General features: G+C 56.0%; 1 protein-coding gene and 1 non-coding gene across 2 annotated transcripts; one reads left to right on the top strand and one right to left on the bottom strand.

Annotated features, from left to right (window-relative positions):
• The first annotated feature begins 658 nt into the window (after positions 1-658).
• LOC133091572 (U6 spliceosomal RNA) lies at positions 659-762 on the top strand. Its single transcript, XR_009700916.1, has one exon. It is a non-coding gene; the product is annotated as a U6 spliceosomal RNA (small nuclear RNA).
• Positions 763-4,048: 3,286 nt separating this feature from the next.
• CDC37 (cell division cycle 37, HSP90 cochaperone) lies at positions 4,049-13,796 on the bottom strand. The gene is made up of 8 exons (XM_061190508.1): positions 13,587-13,796; positions 7,597-7,878; positions 7,149-7,257; positions 6,930-7,045; positions 6,721-6,843; positions 5,886-6,068; positions 5,714-5,785; positions 4,049-4,620 (listed from the first exon to the last, which is right to left on the bottom strand). The coding sequence occupies exons 1-8, from the start codon at positions 13,686-13,688 to the stop codon at positions 4,468-4,470; spliced, it is 1,140 nt and encodes a 379-aa protein (XP_061046491.1). The 5' UTR covers positions 13,689-13,796; the 3' UTR covers positions 4,049-4,467.
• Positions 13,797-18,472: the final 4,676 nt, after the last annotated feature.

The raw sequence follows: 18,472 nt of genomic DNA, 5'->3' as shown, positions 1-18,472 counted from the left end.
GCTGTGTTCTCAGCCGTGGGGATTTAGCCATGAACAAAACACAGGAACCCCTGCCTTCAGGAAGCTTACATAAATCAGATAAATACTAGTAAGTGGGTTTTGTGGGTTTGTTGGAAGGTGGAAGTGGTGGGCAGACAAGAGTGGAGCAGATAAAGGGTATAGGGTGCAGGAGTAACTTGTTTTAGGCTCTGTCCTCAGCACCCAGTGTAATTCCAGGCCCCCGGCAGGATATTTGTTGCCTATGAACAGCTGTGTATTCAGGACTTCCTCCTATAGCCACAAAAAAAAAGCACATTGCTTCACTCAGCTTCCATGTCCTTGGCTTCTGGTGGGTTCTGCCGATGGGGAAGGCTGGCAGGAGATCAGAGGTGGGAGACAGACAAGGGTCCCTATTCCCTCCCTGCCCAACCACAGTTGGGCAGTGGTGGTTTCTCTGTGGCCACATAACCTGCAAGGAGCCCCTTCTTCATGGCTCCAGATGTCAGCAAGTTCTGCTCCCTTCCCATCCCCTTTAGTCCTGTCAAAATCTCCCCACTGTTGCTAGTTCCGGGTGCCTTATGGAATAACAATGCCCCAAAGATGTCCATGCCCTAATCCCCAGTAAGGGAGAATCAGGAATTAAGAATGCTACTCAGCTGACTTTAAGATAGTGAGATTAGCGCTTGCTTCAGCAGCACGTATACTAAAATTGGAAGGATACAGAGATTAGCATGTCCCCTGCACAAGGATGATGTGCAAATATGTGAATCATTCTATATTTTAAAAAAAATGATAGGGAGATTATCTTGGTGGACTCAGTGTAACCACAAAAGTCCTTAAAAGTGGAACAGGGAGGGGACTTCCCTGGTGGCGCAGTGGTTAAGAATGTAGGGGACACAGGTTCGAGCCCTGATCCGGGAAGATCCCACATGCCGCGGAGCAACTAAGCCCATGTGCCACAACTACTGAGCCTGTGCTCTAGAGCCCGCGGGCCACAACTACTGAAGCCTGCGCACCTAGAGCCCGTGCTCTGCAATAAGAGAAGCCACCGCAACGAGAAGCCCGCGCACCGCAACGAAGAGTAGCCCCCGCCCGCCACAACTAGAGAAAGCCCACGTGCAGCAACAAAGACCCAATGTAGTCAAAAATAAATAAATAAATAAATTTATTTTTTAAAAAAAGTGGAACGGGGAGGCAGAAAAAGAGGTCAGAGTGATGTGACAGAACTTGATTCACCTTTGCCGTCTTTGAAGATGGAGGAAGGGGGCCGTGAGCCAAGGAACACAGGCAGCCCCTAGAAGCTGGAAACAGCAAGGAAATGGATCTTACCCAGAGCCTCCAAAAGGATCACAGCCCTGCCAATGCCTTGATTTTAGCACAGCGAGACCCGTGTTAGACTTCTGACCTGCGGAAGTGTGAGGTAATGCATTTGTGTTGAAGCCACTAAGTTTGTGGTGATTTGTTACAGCAGCCATAGAAAATGAATCCACTCAACACACATCTGTTGGTTCTCCTGTCCCACTCACATCATTACATTTCTGTTCAGTGAAACCCTTTTGAGTGGAATTCTGTTTGCCGCTAAGACCCAGCCAATCCTGCTTCTGGGAGCTTACTCTATAGGTGGGATGCCTGTCCTCGTGGAAAATGGTGCACAAAGGTATTTTTCGCAGCATTGCTTGTAAAAGTAGAGATGGAAAAACCTGCAAGTGTTAAAAAAAAAAAAAAAAAAAACGCTGGTGAAATAAATGCTGAGATGTGCACGTACTGGAGCTTTCTACTAGAGTAGAAAGAATGAGGAAGTGCTGATGAACTGATAAGGAAAAATCTGCAGGGCCACAAGGTTCAGTGAAAAACAGCAAAGACGCATCACAGACTGCAGAGTGTGTTAGCTTTGTGTAAAACAGGAACGGAAGGGGTAAGATTACATTTGAACTTACAAAAAGAAACCCTGGAAGGAGTCACGAGACACCGTAGACAGTGGGTTCCCATGGTTGGGGGCAGGGAACAGGCTGGGTGGAGAGTGAGTAGGGAGAGAACCTACTCTATGTGTCTCTCTTAATAGCTGATGTTTTAAATCCTAGCCGGCGCTAGGGTGAGGCAGGCGAGGCATGAAAACAAAGAGGGCGCCAACTCAGTAATCGAGATAAATATTTTAATGTAATATTTTCCAAAAACACCATTAACGTGAAAAAAAACATGATGAACAAAATATTGAAATTTTAAGTCAAAAATCAGTAACAGGGCTTCCCTGGTGGCTCAGTGGTTAAGAATCCGCCTCCCAATGCAGGGAACACGGGTTTGAGCCCTGGTCCGGGAAGATCCCACATGCCGCGGAACAACTAAGCCCGTGCGCCACAACTACTGAGCCTGCGCGCCACAACTACGGAAGCCCATGCACCTAGAGCCCGTGCTCCGCAACAAGAAAAGCCAACGCGATGAGAAGCCCACGCACCGCAATGAAGAGTAGCCCCCACTCGCTGCAACTAGAGAAAGCCCAGGCACAGCAACGAAGACCCAATACAGCCAAAAATAAATAAATTAGTTAAAAAAAAAATCAGTAACAGTGCTGAATTCTATTGAAGCCTGAGGTCAAACAAAATATCAGGAATATGGATTCTATCTTTGAAAGTTTTTGCAGTAAAGAATTAACAAGTTGATGATCCTGAGTGGATTCTGGATGGGTGGGGTTTATCCAGGGCCTTAGGAAGGCCCCCCATCCCCCGCCACCAGCCATTCTCATCTATATGAAAAGCATTAGGCAATGCCACTCAGGTTTGCAGCTCACTGTTGCCCCCTGGTGGTGATCAGCTTGAACACAAAGACATTTACTGAGGGCCAGGACCCCTTAGGGGCGCTGGGAATATTTTAGGACCAAGAAAGACTCAGTTTGTGCCGTGGTGGTCCTCACAGCATAAAGGAGACAGCAATACACACATTAGCAAAGCCAGGCAAGTGAAGAAGCTGCATGGCCAGACGTGATGGGTGACTCAAAAGGCGGGTCAAGGAGGACCTCTGGGAGGAGGTGGCAGAGCTCTGATTGGAGTGAGAAGCAGCTGCCAGGGGGTGGTGTCCCCCAGAAGTGGTGGGCAGTGGGCTTCACTGGATTCTTGGCATTTTATGTCTTAAAAGCTGATGTGTCCTTGTTTATTATAGTATTCTTTAAGCCTTTCCTGCGGCCCGAATATTTCATTAACTTTTAAAGGAAGACTGCTTTAAAAAGATTACATTTTAAAGGGAAGGGTGTTCAAGCAGAGGGACAGGCATGTGCCGAGGCCCAGATTTTGAGCATCTGAGTACCAGACGCCATGCATGCCTGTACATTATCTCACCTACTCCTCATCGCAACCCTGGAAGGCCCGAACATTACTCTCATTGTAGAGGGGGACACTGAGGCTGAGGAAGTTGCCCAAGGTCACACTGATAGAAAAACTTGAAAGTGCTTAAGGATCAGCAAGGAGGGAGTTGATGAGAAGGGGAGGACACGAGACGAGGGCAGGGAGGTGACCAGGTAGATGGTGCAGGGCCTGGTGAACTGCAGGGAGGCCTTAGGCTTCTGCTCTGAGGGAGGGATGTGCCCGGACTCAGGTGTTCACAGGTGCCCACTGGCGGCTGCCTCTTGGGGTCCAGTGAGGGCAGGGGAGACAGGGAAGAGGCTGGAGGGGGCATGCAGGCCAGAGGTGATAGGGACCTGAACCAGGGTGGAGGACGAAGGGCAGTGAACAGACTCAAGATTTGTTTTGAAGGCAGAGCTGGCCATGTGGAAGGTGAGACACGGTGCAAGTTGATGCTCCTGAACGGACGGTGGTGGGGGTCTCAGAGGGATGAGATAAGCCCAAGACTTACGGGTAGGGTGGGGGGTGGTGGAGTGAGAACTCTGACACAAAGGTGTCCTGAGGAAGTGTTCCAGGTGGCGGAACAGCACGTTCCTGGAGAGCCTGGAGTGAGGATAGAGGACATTGCCCATTTGCTGCAGGGCAAAGCTGGGGGCATCACAGGCCCAGCCGCCAGCACTCACCAGGGTTCCCTCCCACCCCCTCAAGAGAAGAGCTGTGCCAGCCCTCCTGAGGTCTCGCGGAGCATCTGAAATCCTTTATTGGAAGATAATTGCTGTTTACTATATAGGAGACTCAACAGCAGATGAACAGTGAAAACGGAGCCCACAGTGACTGGGGCAGGGCCCTCGGCTGGGGACCCCACCCCTACCCCGTGGACCAGTCTGGCAACCTCTACCCCTCCCTGGACCCCCGAGCCTTTGGCATAATGCTGAAGAGGGGGAGCTGCAGGCAGTGAAGCCCCTTGACTCAAAGCAGACTTGGAAGAGCACTCGGGGAGTGGGGTCAGTGGAGGGGGGTGGGCAGGCCCCTCTGGGCTAGGTGTGGGAGCAGCAAAAGTGGAGGAAGCCAGGAGCTGGGGAGATGGTGTCTATTTTTGTTTTCTGAAAAGGGGCACACAGGGGCCTGCAGGCAGTCGGGCAGCAGCTGAGGTGGGTCATGCGCTGACGTCTTTCTCGTCGCCCGGCTTGGAGGCTTCCAGCAAGGGGTCCCCGGGACCCGCCTCCTCCTCTTCTTTGGCCTCACTGGACTTGGAGTTGGGGACCCAGAGGCCAGAGTCGATGCAGCGCTGCATGTGGTACTTCGCGTCCTGCAGGGAGAAGGGTGGGTTGGTGAGGCTAGGCTGCCGCCTTCTGGTGGCCCGCCTGTCCCCTGCACATCCTCGAGCCTGCTTCCTGCTCTTTCTAGATCACAGCTTTACAAAAGAACTGCCCGCAATGATGGAAATGGCCTGTAATCTGTGCCGTAGAATATGGTAGCCACCAGCCACGTGTGGCTACCGAGTACTTCAAATGTGGCTGGTGCAGGAGAACTTTAAATCTTACTTAACTTTAATTCAAGTTTAAACAGTGTAGTCTAGAACAAGGGTCAGCAAACTTTTTTGTAAAGGGCCAGACTGTAAATATTTTTGGCTTGCAGGCCCTATGGTCTCTGTCAAAACCTCTCAACCCATCATTCCTCAACTTTATGGTTGTAGCACAAAATCAGCCACAGACAAGATGAAAATAAACCAGCCTGGCTGCTGCATTCCAATCAAGTTTTATGTAGAGACAGGCAATGAGCCTGCAAGCCACAGGCAGAAGACCCCTGGTCTAGATGTTCATTCCCACAGAAGCGTCTAGAAACCCTGGGCCAGGTCTTGCGACTAGACTCATTTTACAGATGAGGAAAGCAGTGTGGCCAACCAGTGAGCCAGGCAGCAGGAATGGGGTCAAACTGAGGTCTATCAAGACTCAAAGTATTTATCTACCAGCGCGGTTACTGCTCCAAACAGCTGATGTTTACCAGCACCAACTACGTGCTCAGCCCTCCCCATGGATTTCGTGAGTTAATATTGAGAGAAAGTGGTTTGATGAGGTAACTGAGGCTGGAAAGGGACCCCCTCCTTGGGCCACTCTGAGCTGCTGGCAAAGGTGGGGTCACCTGGGTGTGCTCATAAACAGCCCACAGGGACAGGGACACTCAATCTGGACGCTGGGCACACAGTAGGTGCTCAATAAATGTAAGTGAGCAGGTGGCACAAAGCCTGGCTGCCTCGTGTGCTGGCCACACAGTGATAAAACATCCCTTGTTCCTTTGGGAAGCCCAGGAGGGACACTTCTACCAATGATGTGGGCAGCAGAGCTGGAGGGGGCGGGGGAGACACATCGCTCGCCCAGGTGGGCTTGGGCGCAGTTACTCACGGTGGGGTCCATCTTGCTGATGGCATCTTGGAGCATCTGCACATCCTTCACGTCAAAGCATTTCTGGAGTTCCTGTGGGTGCAGAGGGGCAGGGTCAGGGCCTGGGTCCCAGGGACCCCGGGGACCCCACTGGCTGCCTGCCTGCTGCCCGCCAGGGCCCAGGGAGCCGCACCTCAGGGAGGGACTCGTAGACCTCGACGGGGTCCAGGCCGCCGGGGCCGAGCCGCTTCTTGCGTTCCTCCTCCTCGTACTCCTTCATGGCCTTCTCGATGCGCAGCTTGGCCCGGCCCCGCACGCGGTCTTTGAAGGCCTCCAGCTCGTCGTTGAAGCCCTCCATGTACTGACGGTCGGCAGTCTGCGCGGGGCAGGGGCGTGCACAGGGCTGAACTGGGGGACCCAAGACCCTCCCACTGCAGGTCCTCAGAGATGCCCCAGGGCTCCCCACATCTGGTCCTGAACTGAAAGACGGGCACCCTGGGCCTCAGGGCTCTCCTCTGCTCCACCTAGTCTCCTCTGCCTCCTCTGAGCTCGACTTGACACCTCTGTGCTCACGACCACCTGCCTGCACATCCCCCTGAACCTCAGGCTCGTGACACCCACCTCCTCCAGGTCCTCCTGTGGAGTTTAGCAGGCATCTCAAATGCAACACAGCCACCCCGGAGCTGCAGATCACACCCCTCAGTCTGTCCTGCATCTCCCCCAGCTCAGCAGGGATAGCTCTGCTCTTCAGGTGCTCAGGTAAGAAACCCACAGGCGTCCTTGACTCTGGCCCTCACCCCAGGTTAGGACTTTCAGCACATCGTGCCAGCTCGGCTTTCCAAATCTGCCCAGAAGCCCACCACTTGTCAGCTCCTCCGTGGCCCAGCCCTCTCCTGACTGAGGAGAGGTCTGATCACAGAGGCTTGAGTCCGAGTAGACCCGTGTCTGTCTCCCCCAGTGGACCGCAGGCTGGTTGCCTGAGGAGGACCACCCTCCACTCTGCCCTGGCCGCTCGGGCCCCTCCCTACCTTGATCTTGGTGAAGAACTGCCGGAAGCAGGCACGAGGGTCCACCTTCAGGCTCTTGGCCAGCTCCAGGATGAACTGCATGACGATGGTCTGGTGGGCCACCTGCTCCATCAGTGCACATTTCTGCCAAAGGAAAACAAGCACGGCGTCACCAAGTGGCGGACTCAGGGCAGAGCCTTTCCCCAGCCCCGGGGGCGGGCTCCACGTACCTCTTCCACCTCTAGGTCAATGCACCAGATGACCAGGTAGTTGGCGGTCTCCTCGCACACCAGGTGGACGTTGTCCGACAGGTACTTCTGGCTGTCGTCCCAGCGGCGGAGCATGCCTGCGAGAAGGTGTTGGCAAGGTGTTGGAAGGGCCCTGGAGGCGGAGGGCCACCCCCTTGTCACGTGCACTGCCCACCGGGCCCCGACCTGGGCCCAACTCACCGAAGTGCTTGATCTGTTTCTCATACTTCTCCACGAAGGTTTTGTGTTTCTGTTCCCTCACCTCCTCCGACTCCTCCTCCGCCTGCTCAGGCTTGGTATTGACCATGCTCTGTGGTGGGGTGAGAAGGGGAGTGGGCTGGGGCGAGGCTGTGGAGCGCCTCAAGCGTGGCCGGGTGGGCCGCGGCCGCAGCGCCCATCCCATCCAGGGTGGAGGTGGTGACGGCGCCATGAACATCAACGTGGCGGGGGCGTGGGCGTGGCAGGTGTGGCCTCGGACTAGGGCCTTCGGGCAGATCAGAGTGGGGGGGTACCGGTGGGGTGCCTCACCTGCCTGGCCCCCCACCCCTGATCCCCTCACCCGCCACCCCCATCCACCCGTCCCTGGACCTGAGCAGTCCCCTCCGCCACACCTGCCACTGTCTGCCGAGCGCGCCCGGCCCTCGCACACCTTGCTGAAGCCGTCCTTGCTGAGCGTGTCCACGTTCCAGGGCATGCTCTTCTCCTTCTTGCGCATCTCCTCTAGCTTCTGCTCCCAGCTGCGCTCCTCCTTGCGCAGCTGCTGTGCCTCGGCCTGCAGCCGTTCCAGCTCGGCCCTGCTGCCCTCGCCCTCGGCCACCTCCAGCTCCTGCAGCTTCCGCTGGCACTCGGCCACCTTGCGCTTGCACTCGCGACAGCCCCTGTCCAGCTCCTCCTTCTCTTTCTGGAACTGCTCCATGCGCTCTACCCGGGCCTGTGGGACAGGCACGGCCCATCACTCTGCGGAACGGCTTGTCCCTCGACCCCAGCCCCAGCCCCAGGACCCCAACAGCTGCACCTGGGATGACCCCAGAGAATGTCAGCACCAACCTCCGCGTGCCGGACTCCCAGCTCCCGCTCTCGCCCCTACAGGTACCCCTGAGCCAGGGCGGGTCCCTCTCCTGCTCAGAACCCTCTACGGCGCCCACCTCACTTGGAGCAAAAACCTAAGTCCTCCCTGTGACCCACAGGGCCGTGCGCAATCTGTCCCGTGCCCTCCGTGGCCTCACCTCTTCCTGCTCACCCCCTCCCTCCAGCCACACTGGCTGCCTCACCTTTTCTTGAACCCACTTCAAACCTCAGGGCCTTTGCACTGGCTGTTCCCTTGGCCTGGAATGTCCTCTCCCCAGGTAACCCCCACCCCGGCATCCTTATCATCTTCTTCTTTTAAAAAATATTTTATTTATTTATTTATTTATTTATTTATTTATTTATTTATTTATTTATTGGCCGCGCCGTGCAGCATGCGAGATCGCGGTTCCCTGATCAGGGGTTGAACCTGTGCCCACTGCATTGGGAGTGCAGAGTCTTAACCACTGGACCACCAGGGAAGTCCCCCTTATCATCTTCAAATGTCCCTCACAGGGAATTCCCTGGTGGTCCAGTGGTTAAGACTTCGTGCTTTCACTGCCGAGGGCCTGGGTTCAATCCCTGGTTGGGGAACTAAGATCCCACAAGCCATGCAGTGCGGCAAAAAATAAATAAATAAATAAAAATAAAAGTCCCTTACAGATGAGGCCTTCCTTGACCACCCGGCTGAAGGTCTCAACCTCCCCCTACTCTGCTCTGCTTGATCTTCCTCCTCAGCACCTGTCACCCGACAACAGCCTGTGACAATTATTTATCATGTTTCGGGCACTGTCCTCCTCCAAGGATACTGGCTCCACCAAGGTGGGGATCTGTTCACTGTTGTGCCTCCAGAGCCAGGAACTGGGCCTGACACACAGTACGGACTCAGAAAAGCCTTGTTGGATGTAATAAAGTAATAAGATGCTGGATAGAGGCCTCACCCCTCCCCAGGGTCTCAGGTTCCCCTCCTCCCTGGAGCCACCCTCAGTAACACTCGGGCACCCTCCTGTGCCCACCACGCCCCTCAAGCCACCGCTGCCTGGGTGTCCCACAGGCACCTCCAATTCTGTGCCCAAAACTGAACTCCCCATCGGAGCCCCCCAGACCTGTTTTTCTGCTGTGTCCTCCCTCAGCAAAGAGCCTGCCCCCGCCTCGTGTCCCAAGCTGAGGCCTGTTGTGGGCCCTGTCTCTCCCTCTCTGCCACCAAATCCTGACACTATTTTTCTTTTTTTTTTGGCCACGCTGCGCGGCTTGTGGGATCACAGTTCCCCGACCAGGGATTGAACCCGGGGCATGGCAGTGAAAGCCTAGAATCCTAACCGCTAGGCTACCAGGAAACTCCCCTGACACTTTGCATTTCCAGTTGTTTCTCCAATTTGCTCCACCCCGAGTGCTGCACCTGGATCTGCAGAGGCCCGCTCAGCTCTGTCTCCAGGCCAGCATGCCCTCCTGAGCCCAGCCTAGTGCCCACCAGCCTCCTGTGCCCCCCACCCTAGACGCCGCTCCTCAGACCTCCTCTTCCACTGCACCCCATCTCCTCAGTCCCCCATCCCGACCCCGATCAGATCACTGGGCCCTGTCGCTCTCCAACCCTGCTTGCCTCCCAGCAGCGCCTGCTCAACCCAGAGCCAATGACTGAACCCTGAGAGGTGCCACCATCTTCCATCGCTGTCGCCCCCATCCAGGCTCGGAAGCTGCCACAGGAGTCTTTGAAATGTACCTGTCTGACCACAGCCCTCCCTGCTACCTCAAACTGGAGTGTCTGGGTTCAGAGGGGATCCCAGACCCCTGCCCCACGCTGGCCAGATGGCCAAGGCTCCTTGGGGGGCTGGGTCCCAGGCCGATGCCGGCCCCTGTGGTTGATGCTAGCCTTGAATGGACCAGCTCTCTCCTGACTCTTAGCTTCTGCACATGCTGTTCCTCCCACCTGGAACTCTCTTCCCCTTACTCCATCTGCTTTGTCCCCAAGTCTCAGCTTCGACAGAGCCTTCCCCAAGTGCCCGACCCCCAGAGTCACTGAGCCCCAAAGGCCCCTCTGTGATCATCAGATGACGTGATGAGATGCTAGTGGAAGGCCTTGGGGCACCAGACCTGGGGTCATATCTCACAGCCACCATGTAATGGCCGGGTGTCCCTGGGCCAATCCCCTAACTTCAGTTTCCTCATCTGTCAGATGCAGACAACAGTGCTGACCTCACAAGGTTGCATTGGGAAAAGCAAAAAAGGTTATAAAAGTAGACAGTCCAGAGCCGTGCTGGGTGCTCAGTCAGCACCATTCCCACGTTGGCTACTGTCATTACTGTCTGTCCAAGGGGACAATCTGTCTCTCTCTGGGGACTGTACTGGGGCTCAAACAAGAAAATGTACTTCAAGTGTTTAGCTCGATATCCAGTAAATGCTTATAACTGGTAACTGGGAGCAGTTGTTACTGCATCATCAGAGCAGCCCAGCTCCACCACTTACTGGTGATGTGACCTTGGCCAAGTCTCATGTCTCTCCCTGCCTTGGTGTCCCCCTCTATGAAATGGGACCTCACAGCGTTGTTGTGAGGACTAAATGAGTTACTCCCAGGAAACTGCTTGCAACACGGCACTCGGTATACGTGTCCTCAACTGTCATCACCGTCGTCATGGCCACGGCCACGGCCACGGCCACCAGAATGGTCTGCTGACTTGATTCTGTGCTTTACTAGAGGCCGTATCTCCAGGTTCTAGCACCGGGCCAGGAAGACGGCAGGTGAGAATCGGGAGACCTGAATCCTTCTCTAACGCCCCATAGGACCGACATGGCCAACCCTGAGCTTCACTTTTCCCACTCGGATAAGGCCCTCGCCTTGCGGAGGACACCTTGCGGCCTCTGCCACCTCTCTTTTTCCATGATGGGCCTGTGTCACCTGGAGCCTTCCCGCTGCCTTATGAGGGTTACGGTTGGCATTATAACTGGCCTTGGGTGGCAGCAGGAATCTACCACACTGCTGGTTTCTGCTGGACGGCCATCAAAATCTTCCCGGCATCCTCTGAGCAGCCGCCAGGGAGGCCAAAGCTAAATAAAGGCCTTCTGGAGCTGCTGGGGGTGGCAGCCTGCCCGGCCTGAGCTTTACGCCTCCAGGAGGGGCTGTAGCAGGCTGGGCAGGGCAGAAGCCTTGGCAGCGAGAAGGGGCCACAGGTGTCACTGCCCTCCTTACAGGCAGGGGACCCGAGGCTCACAGAACCTGGATGCCACACAGCTCACTGGGAGGAGCCACAAGAAACTAGTACTGGTGGCTGTTTCTGGGCAAGGGAGCCAGGGAGCTGGAGCTGGAGCTGGGAAGACTCGCTGGTCCCCTTCTGGAACCTTTGGATTATTTTTTTACCATGAGCGTGAATTACCTGAGTAATAATAATGATAGCGGCTAAAGTTTCTACACAGTTTATTACATGCCAGGTGCTGTCCTGAGAGCATTACACACATTAAATACATAAGGCAACCCTCACAACAACCCTATGAGGCAGACACTAATAAGATCCCCAGCTGGAGAAATTGAGGCACAGAGAGATCAAAACTCACTGGGGGCAATGCAACAGGTCAGTGATTCAGCAGGAGCCAGCATCTGAACCCGGGTGGGTACGCCTATGCTCAGAAGCACACCAGGCTACCTTTTCTCTAATCCCCCTTTCCCCTCTGGTCCTGCTTACTCCCTCCCAGGCCCTGAGCCAAGTTCTTTCCAGATCTCATTTCATGTCATCCTTACGATGGTCTCATGGAGGCGGGGTTTTGCTCCCCCTAAAGCAGCAATGGCCCTGTGGCAGGGCTGGGGTGAGAACCCAGGCTTGGTGGCCGCTGAACCGGGTGCTGGAGACACCAGGCTCCCCGCCTCCACTCCAGCCCTGGGGCTCCCAGCGGCAGGCCAGGAAAAGCTTTTGTGCCAGGAGGGAGAAGGGTGTGGTGGGAGGAGGACGCTGCAGGAGAGGGGGCATCGGCCTCCCAACTCAGCAGGACCAAACCGTCCTCCCCACGGTGATATAGATTAACTATGTGACAGAAATAGGTGTTCCCAAGAATCGCCTTGAGAGCTTGCAGAGATCTTCAATATTTCATAATAAAATGTTACACGTGGCAAGAAAGAGAAGTGCTAGAACTTTCTCCTTACACTCCAGGGGCCCACCCGACAGGTACACTACCCAGGAGGCTGCTGCTTTAAGGAATGGGTTGGAACTGGGACTGGGAACCAGATGTAGGGACTAATGCTGGGTCTTGGCAGGATGGGGAAGGGCCCTTCTAGAAGCTTCTAGATAAACGACTGGGAGCTGATATATGGGAAGGTGGGGTGAGGAATTCCTAACTGGAAGGTTCTGAGACATATATGCCCTCAGTCTGAGAGTACAACAAGCATAGGAATGTGGGTGCAGGAGCTCTGATTTGGTGGAGCAGGAGATTAGAACATTAGGTCTCATGAGAACCATTCTGTTGGCCTGAGAGCGCTGCTGGTCAGGAAGAGGGGTGAGAGAACACACAGACTTGGGATTCTGGGGTCTGGATTTGGGGGAAAATAAATAAAAGAAGGGGCAGGGAATTTGGAATCAGACTGGGAGGGTTGCTGGTAAAAGCAGGGTCAGTGTGGGTGTCTGAGAACAGCAGACCAAATTGGGGTCAGAAGGAAGCTGGGGTGGGTTTAGGTCCTGGACTTGGGCTTGAATGAGGCATTCCAATGCTGGCGGAGGTTCCTACAGGAAGCCTGTCTTGGAGGTGGGCGGTGACTGGGCCTGCAGTACCAAGTAGGGGCAGGGGCTCTGGCTGGGCAGGACGCCACGTGGGTAGGGTTTCCTGATGCAATGGGAAATTGGGTCTACAGTACATGAGGCTGAAGGAGAGTGGCCGGAATTGGAGGCTCCATCAGGGTGGAGCTGGTGGTTCAGTCTGAAGGGGAACCAGGTTTCAAAATTCCAGTCCTAGATGGGACTGAGGGCCCTGGTGGGGCACCGGTCTACGTTCTAGGGAAGGGGTCCTGGGTGTGGGTTGGCGTCCCAGGCCAGGAACAGAAATCTCAGGGGAGGACAGAATTCCTTGCTCTATTGAGAGGAGCAGAACCTCTAGATCTAAATGGGAATCACCGTCAAGATTCCGAAAGGCAGGTCACAGACTAGACTTAAAGTATTGGGAACTCTAGGCGTTGGGAGGGGCCAGTGGGACATCCAAGATCGTAAGTGGGTATTCAGGGTGCAGATTCTGAGGTAGAATTCTGGGTGTAAGTGGAAGGTCCCAAATGGATTGGGGGGGCACGTCCAAAGCTTGTTTTGGTAGTCTAAACTGTGAAGAAGGTGCCCTAGGGGTCAACTGGGAGTTCCAAGAAGAAATTGGAAGGGGAGGGGGGAGAGGGGAGGGGGGGAGGGCCCGGGATCGCGGGCAAGGAACTCAAGGGTCTCGGCAGTTCTGTTGCCCCGGAGTTGAATCAAGGAACCCCGGGCGATCCGGAAAGTCCAGACTGTAGGGTGGGAAACCCAGGTGTCAATGGCTGGGCCCCCGGCAGTATCAGGGGTCAGAACTCTGAAGCGTAGTCCCGGGAGTGGGGGAAGGCGCTGGGCGCGCGCGCTCTACCTGATGCCGCCAGCGGAAGAGGCTGGCTGTGTCGATGTTGGGGTGCGTCTCGTCTTCATCGTCAGACACCTCGATGTGGTCCCACACGCTGTAGTCCACCATCTTGCCTCCGCGGCCCAGCCCGCTCCGGCTCTGGCAGCAGCAGCGGCGGCAGCGGCGGCGGCGGCGGCGGCAGCGGCGGCGGCGGCGGCGGCAGCAGCAGCGGCTACGGCGGCAGCAGCGCACAGACTCTGCCCGCAGAGCCCCGCCCCTTCCGTTTCCGCCCGGGCGCGGACGCCCCCGCCCGCGCTGACGTCACATCCCTAGTAACCGCGGCAGCGGCACTGGCGACCGAGGTCTTAAAGACCCCTGCGCACGTGTTCCGGCTCCCGGGAGTCTTCGCCGAGACCTCACCCTATCGGGCTCGGGGCCTCCGCTAGGCACCTCCTAGGGGTATACGGGTGGATTCTCCATCCTCGAGCTCCCCTTATCTCCCGCTGCCCCACGGTGGGCGTTTACGGCGGCCGTGAGGGGGGCAGTTGGCGAGACTGAGGGAGAGGATTGTCCCCTTAGCCACGCCGCAGTGACGTCAGCCCGAGCCCACTGCTGGGGCCGGGCCTCGGCGAGAAGACCTCGCTCCCGCCCCTTATGAAGAGGAACTTAACTTTGTGCCTGATAGGAAAGGACATTCCCAGTCCGAGGGGTACAGGGCCCTGCCCTGGGAGGGTCTAAGTGAAGGAAGGATATGGCCCTGCCCTTGAGGAGTCGGAGGTGGGGGCGATGTGGCCCTGCCTTAAGGGCTGGTGTTTCCCCGGCTCGGACCACAGCCTACCCCTCGCGTCCGCATCTTCTGCCTCTTTAGCGGGGATTCGCGCCTACACGCCCCCTCTGGAATCACCCGAACCGCACTAACGGGCCTCGGGAGCCTGTCCACTGCGTCCCCCCCCCCCGTGCAGCCGCTGGGTGTCGCTAGTGTCTAACTAGCGGCCCGTGCTCTTGGCCTCGCGCCGGGTGGGGGTGGGGGTGGGGGAATCTTGGCAGTGAGCACGGCGGGGGGTCTTGACCCGTTGATGTACTCTAGGACTGCTCGCAGCGCCTGCCCCCTTCCTCGTCCCGGGCGCTAAGGACTCCATTACACTGAGCTTGGGCGACCCCAGCCACACATTTTCATACATCCCTATCCACGCTGTGACACCGGGATAAAAGGCTTCGTTGCAGCCTAGGGCCAGGATTATCTCAGATTAAAGGGCGCTGGGGGGACGGGGTGGACGGGAGGAGCTTCAACCACTCTGGTGAAGGGAGCCTCTTCCAGACTCCCCCAGAGCGGGCGTTGGAGGGAGGGGCTGGAGCAACTGGAGTAAAGGTCTCTAAAAGGGTGGGGGGGGGGGTGGGGGATTCCCCTGCCCACGGAAGGGGAGGGGCCATCCGGACAAAAGCGCCCGCCTGCTGCCGCCCCTCCCCCTCGCGCTCCATTCAAACCCGCGAGTAGGCGGGCGGGGGCGGGGGAGTCCCCCTCTCCTCCTCCTCCCCCTCCAGCCCCGGCAGTCCAGCATCACAGCGGCAGTCAAGTCCCGGGCACGCGCGCGCAAGGACCCACACCTCAGCGGGTCTCACAATCTCTCTCTCTCTCTCTCGCGCGCACACACACACACACACACACACACACACCCCCCCACACCAGCAAACAAAGGGTCTGGACACCCCCGTCCCCTCCCGCCCACCAGGCCGGAGAGGGCGGGGCATCCCCTGCCCAGCCCCCCTGCAAGGTAAGCTTTGGACCACAAGCTGCGGTGGGGAGGGGGACAGGCGCCGGGAGGGAGGGGGTCTGGACGAGGAGGGGGACTTCCCTCGCCTCCCAAGAAAGTCAGGGGCCCCCTGTACGCCCTTTGAGGGCTTCAGGCCGGCCTCCAGGCTGAGGGTGTGTAGGGAGGACACCGGATGCCGGATTCCCGGGTAGGCGCGGGGGTCTCTACCTGGCTTCGGAGACCGGAGCTGCCTGGCCCCAGGGAAACAGGGTCCCAGGAGCCCCAGCTCCCAGAATTGGGGACAGGGCGCCGGAAGCTCCCCGATCAGCGCCAAGCATTTACTAATCTCCTGACAACACAGCATCTCCAGCCCGGGGGACTGAGACAGAGACCCCTGAGTTGCTTTGCACTGTCCCTCGGACTCCCAACCGCCCTCCCCCCATCAGCGCACCCCCTGCTGGGCGTCTTGTACCTGTGGGGTGGGGGTGGGGGGCTGGGAATGCTCCTCCAGGCTCCCAAGCTTCCTCTGCTGCATCCCATAGCCACACACTGCTTAGCTGCGGCTGTGGGACTGGGCAAACGGCTTTGCCTTCCTGAGCCTCAATTTCCTCATCTGCAAAGTGGGTAATGACACACCCAGGATTCGGGGAGGTCATGCATGCGAGTCTGCCGTTACGCCATCATTTATTTTACAGCTCATTTCACCCATATTTCCCAAGAGCCTACTGTGTGCAGGACACTGTGACCAGGCTGTCAGGCTATAGCAACCAACAAGACCAGCTGGGTCCCTGCTCTGCTGACCCTGGACACTGGTGAGGGAGCAAGATCAGTGTGTAAACAGAGAAATATCCACGGTGATTTCACACCGTGAAGACTAAAATTTCATGAGGCATAGAGAGTGACTGCAGGGAAGGATGTTCAAGATTAAATGAGATTTACGGTTTGTGTCTGCCTTCCTCATTCACTTTCAGCTCCATGAGGGGAGGGCCAGGTCTAGAAGAGTGGCTGGTACACAATAGGTGCTCAGTAAATGTTGAATGAGTTAAAGAGGGGATTAGATTAAGACTATTTTCATAGCACTTTAGAGCAGGTAGGAGGCTTATCATGAACCAATCCATCCTCTCTCCTATTTTACGGATGAGGCGAGTGAGTCCCTAAGACCCAGAAAGGGGAAAGATGTCATCAAAGGCAATAAGGGAGTTGACAGGGTGTCATCATTCCCACACAAGTGAGGGTGGCTGAAGGAATGGTTTTGAACAGCGGGGAATGGAAGAGAGTAGAGACCAGACTTGAGCACAGGTCCCTCCAGGAACCCATGACACCCAGCCGGTGCCCATCTCTCTCCCCATACCACACAGACACAGCCCTGCACTCATCCATTCAACAAGTATTTACTCAGTGCCTACTATGTGCCAGGTGCTCAGGACACAACAGCAAACAGAAGAAAACCCCCTACGCCCATGGAGCTGACATTTAGTAGAGAAAACAGAGAAGAAACAACATAAACAAACGAATAAATATATAACAACAAACTGTGATTAGGATGGTGATAGAAATAGCTTGTGACAAGAGAGAAAAATGGTGGGGTCCACTTTGGGTTGGGTATCCAGGAAGACCTCCCAGAGGAGTTGCATTACTCTTCAAACACACACACACACACACACACACACACACACACACACACACACACACACTTTGATCCAGACAAACATAATCCCACAAACCACATACAGGCTGGAGCCTGAGAACCTTAATAGTGTGCCTGAGGCCCCATAGCTACTGGGTGGCCGTGCAGAGATTTGAACCCAGAATCCACATTTCTAACCAGTGTACTTCTCGCTGCACCCACATGCATGTACCCTCCCCGCCTCCACACACACACATACTCAGAGTCACACAGAGACACAGCCAGCCTCATGCCCACATAGACTGATATGGTGTCACTTTGTCACATACACACACTCCTGCAGGTATGGTCTAGTCTCAACTACACAACACTCAGACTCCCAGAGAGTTCTACCCGTCTGGTTGCATGTGGACAGCTGTGTACAAAGTCTCACGTTCACACACACGCACGCACGCACACACACACACACGCACGCCCCGTGGGGAGGGGGGCTGAGAGTCCTTCCCAGCTCCAAGTCATGGAGCTTGGGTAGTCATTGTTCCTCCTCAGGCCTGAATGATCTGGGGCAAGCTGTGGACAAGGGTATTCATCCTCATTTCCATCCCTCTTTGGCTGTCCATCAGACAGTGGCCCATCACCCTGTCCTTCTGAAGCCGGTGGAAGTTGGGTGAAGCCAGTTCTCCTCTGTCAGGCCAGGCCAGGGACGCTGACAAGCTGGATGAGGGAAGAGGCCTCTTCTCAGCTTGAGCCTGGCGCCTGCTCTGCCATCTGGACCCCCCTCGCCAGCCGGCTGCTGCGCAGGGGAGGGGAAGGCAGGCTTAGCGGCTCCCTTCCACCTGGGCACTCAGGCCAGTTTCTGAGGCCTTGTGTCCCATGCCCAGGTTTCTGCCAGAGATGATTTCTGAAAATGTGCACAGGTGTCCAGACAGTGGTGGCATGTGTGTCTCCACCTCTCTCCCCTGGCCTCCTCCATTCCTTCCTTCATTCCACAAATCCTTGAGCACCTACCATGGGCTGTTCTGGGCGCTGAGGATACAGCCAGGACCGGCTAAAGAATTCTGCAGAGCCCAGGGCCAGATGAAAATGCAAGGCCCCTGTTTAAAACTATTAAGAATTTCAAGATGACGACAGCAGTGCATTAAACCTTCTAAGCATGGGGCCCAGTGGGACTGCTCAGGTCACGTGTCCATGAAGTTGGCCCTAGAACAAGACAGAAAAATCCCCTGCCCTCATGGAACTAAGGGGTGGGGCAAGCAGAAACATAAACATATGATACCTCAGGGGTGATGAGTGCTGAGAACAGAAATAAAGATGAGTGAGAAACAGAGGGTGATGGGGTGGGGGGAGGCATCCATGCCAGGGAAGGCCTCTAAAAGGAGGTGACTTTGAGCAGAGAGGTGAAGGAGGTGAGGGAGTCAAGTGGATTTATTCATTCACTCAAGAGACATTTGTTGAGCACCTACTGTATACCAGCGTTGTCCTAGGTCCTGGAGATCCAGCAGGGGACAAAACAGACCAACATCCTGACCTCATGT

This window comes from Eubalaena glacialis, chromosome 4 (assembly GCF_028564815.1).
Source record: "Eubalaena glacialis isolate mEubGla1 chromosome 4, mEubGla1.1.hap2.+ XY, whole genome shotgun sequence".
In the NCBI taxonomy this organism is placed as follows: Eukaryota; Metazoa; Chordata; class Mammalia; order Artiodactyla; family Balaenidae; genus Eubalaena; species Eubalaena glacialis.
Note: the sequence above shows the minus strand (reverse complement) of the source record. Positions and strands in the feature narration are given on the sequence as shown.